At 35.0% G+C, this 3252-nt stretch overlaps 1 protein-coding gene across 1 annotated transcript; it reads left to right on the plus strand.

Annotated features, from left to right (window-relative positions):
- Positions 1 to 240: 240 nt before the first annotated feature.
- LOC127087301 (pentatricopeptide repeat-containing protein At2g13600) lies at positions 241 to 2985 on the plus strand. The gene is made up of 2 exons (XM_051028177.1): positions 241 to 1897; positions 2799 to 2985. Exon 1 carries the CDS (start codon positions 256 to 258, stop codon positions 1552 to 1554), a length of 1299 nt encoding a protein of 432 aa, XP_050884134.1. The 5' UTR covers positions 241 to 255; the 3' UTR covers positions 1555 to 1897; positions 2799 to 2985.
- Positions 2986 to 3252: the final 267 nt, after the last annotated feature.

Here is a 3252-nt window from a genome sequence, read left to right on the forward strand (position 1 = left end):
AATTGGTTAATTATCACACTATTTCAGAGCTTTTATATTAAACCATGAATTATGCATAAGCTTAAAAAAAAATTGTTGATGATTTTTTTGATGCAGAAACTCTTCTGCAGAACTTGTAAACATGATTATATGAGAAAGAGTTCTAAAAGTGCAAGTACCTACCAAGCACTAGAGTCATTAAGCAGAAATAATGGATTAATGGAAAAGCCAACAGAGTATGTTCTTTGTAATTCACTTAGTTCTTGAGCAAAAACCATGAATTGGCATTTTGGCGTACAAATCCACGCATATACGATTCGATCAGGATATGAAGATAATCTGTTCCTTAGTACTGCGCTTGTGGATTTCTATGCAAAATGTTTTTGCATTGTGGATGCAAGGAAGATATTTAGAGTCATGAAAGTGCATGATCAAGTATCATGGACTTCACTTATTGTTGGATTTTCAGCAAATAAATTAGGAAAAGAGGCGTTCTTCTTGTTCAAAGAGATGTTAGGAACTCGTATTATGCCTAATTGTTTTACCTTGACTAGTGTCGTTAATGCGTGTGTGGGGGAAAATGGAGTCGTTGATTGTTGTCCAAGTCTTCATGTTCATGTTGTCAAACGAGGATTTGATACTAGCAATTTTGTGATTAGTTCATTAGTTGATTGTTATGCGAGTTGTGGACGGATTGATGATGCTGTGTTGTTATTTAATGAAACTAGTGAGAAGGATATTGTTATATACAATACAATGATCTCTGGATACTGTCGGAATCTGTACAGCGAAGATGCACTGAAACTATTTGTGGAAATGCGGGGGAAAAATATGAGTCCTACTGATCATACTGTATCTTCGATTTTAAGTGCTTGCAGCCGTCTCGCAGTGCTTGTAGAAGGAAAACAAGTGCACTCTCTGGTTATTAAAATGGGTTTTGAGAATGTGTTTATGGACAGTACTCTGATTGATATGTATTCAAAGGGTGGCGACATTGATGAGGCTCAATGTGTGTGGGATCAGACTTCTTGGAAGAACATTGTGTTGCTGACATCCATGATCATGGGTTATGCTCAATGTGGAAGAGGTTTAGAGGCTTTGGGATTTTTTGATTATTTATTAACCGAGCAGAAGTTAATTCCTGATCATGTCTGCTTTAGTGCTGTCTTATCAGCTTGTAGTCATGCAGGATTTATTGACAAAGGGGAGGAATATTTCAACAAAATGAGAACAGATTATGGGTTGTCTCCTGATATAGATCAATATACTTGCTTGATTGATCTTTATGCTAGAAATGGAGATTTAAGGAAGGCGAGGGATTTAATGGATGAAATGCCTTATGATCCTAGTTGTATAATATGGAGTTCCATTTTGAGTGCCTGTAAGATTTATGGAGATGTTGAGCTTGGAAGAGAGGCTGCTAATCAGCTCATTAAGATGGAACCGTGTAATACAACTCCATATTTAACTGTAGCACATATCTATGCAAGAAAAGGTTTATGGAACGAAGTATCTGAAGTTAGAAGCCTTATGCAACAAAGGGTTAAGGGAAAGTATGCATGGAGTTGGGTATAGGTAGAGAGAGATGTTAGAATATTATAAAATATCTTACGATCAGATTTTATGTTACTCACTTCACGTGGAATGCATGTTCCAATTTATGATGAAAAAAGCTATTACTTTCATGCCACTAATCAGTGCATGACTGTTGATAATTAGTTGATTACAAACAATGGTTGAATTTCACTTCCTGGGCACCCTAGAGATTGCCTAAAGCACACTCTTTGTGGATCTGTGTTATTTTACAGATCTCATGGATTTGTTATGTCTACTGTTTGACTTGGAGATAATGTTTTCGAGGTGATTGGAAAGCTAGTAACAAAGCCTGTGATATATAAGGCTCATCTCGTTTCAAAAGGTTTATGTGCTTACTCTATCCTCCAAAGTATTAGTTTCTTAATTGAAGTTTTTCTATTATTGAATTATTAGTTCCTGAAAAGTTTGATATTAAAAAATAGACTTACTATTTACAATTTGTTAGTTTTGATGTCATATTTAACGGCTGAAAAAGAAGGATTTCATTTGGCTTCCAACTAATGCGTATTTTAGTTATATATGGCCTAAATGGCACTGCAATTTCAATTGCTTAACAAGGATGTCTTTTGAGTTTTCCTAAAAACTAGAATTGATATTCATATATCATGAATGGCAAGCTTTCCCTCTGATAGAGACTAGAGAGTCTTCTTTTGATTTACTTTCTATGCAGGTTAATAGTTTAGAAGGCAATATTATAAGCATCGCCATAAAAGATGGAGCAATGGTAGCAATTCAAGTTCCCTTCAGGATGACACTTTAGGGGGCTCACATGATGGCAGCAAAAATAAGCCTTTGTAAACCATGGCATATCCTTTTCTGGCATCTATTTACTACAGTTATATTTTAGCAAAATAAGAATTAGCTCGCATTAGCAAACAAAATCTCTTTCATGCTTCGAGCCACTTAAGGTGTCTCTAATATGCAGAAACTTTAATATATATTGTGATATTGCATATGGTTGTATACTATTTTCAATTTCATAATATATACTCTGTTAAGAAAGACAGGGAGATAGGTGTATGGAGAGGATGTTGCGGTACTTTGCACTGCCAATTTGTTTGACCATCATATGGTCTTGTGTTAGGAAACATCTCAAATGGAAGCAGTGGGTATTTGGTTGTTGAAACAGCAATTTTTTTGTACATCACATCAATCCAAGTGAGCAAGGATTTACATGTGATTGCATTTTTATAGGCAGTGCTAAACATCATGCTATCAGGAAGGTTATTTTTCTGTTATGGGTGGTAGAGACTAAAAATTGTACTTTCAGGGCGACTTTTGCTAAATAGGAGAGTATTGCTTTGAGTAGTGGACTAGTTTTCAAAATGCAAGATTTAAGAACATTTTCTTGTTGGACATGTTGAAGTTTCTTTTTGTTGTGCACTCAGGATGTTTGATTCAGGGAAAGTTGTGTTTATTGGCCCCACATCATCTTCCATGTCTGGGGCAGAAGTAGGGTTAATTTGCACATCATACAGTTTCTTACTATGCTTTTGGCAAGGGAGGAAACTTAGGATAAAAGAATTCAAATTCACTCTTATTCAAAGCGCCACATTAAATTGAAATTTTGTTTTCGAACTATATTCTTTTTAATTAAAACATCAATAGCAAACATCAAAGTTTGATAACTTTTCTATAACCGGATACAGTTTTAAATTAAATTTGACAATTTGACAA

The sequence above is a fragment of the Lathyrus oleraceus genome, chromosome 5 (genome assembly GCF_024323335.1).
Source record: "Lathyrus oleraceus cultivar Zhongwan6 chromosome 5, CAAS_Psat_ZW6_1.0, whole genome shotgun sequence".
In the NCBI taxonomy this organism is placed as follows: Eukaryota; Viridiplantae; Streptophyta; class Magnoliopsida; order Fabales; family Fabaceae; genus Lathyrus; species Lathyrus oleraceus.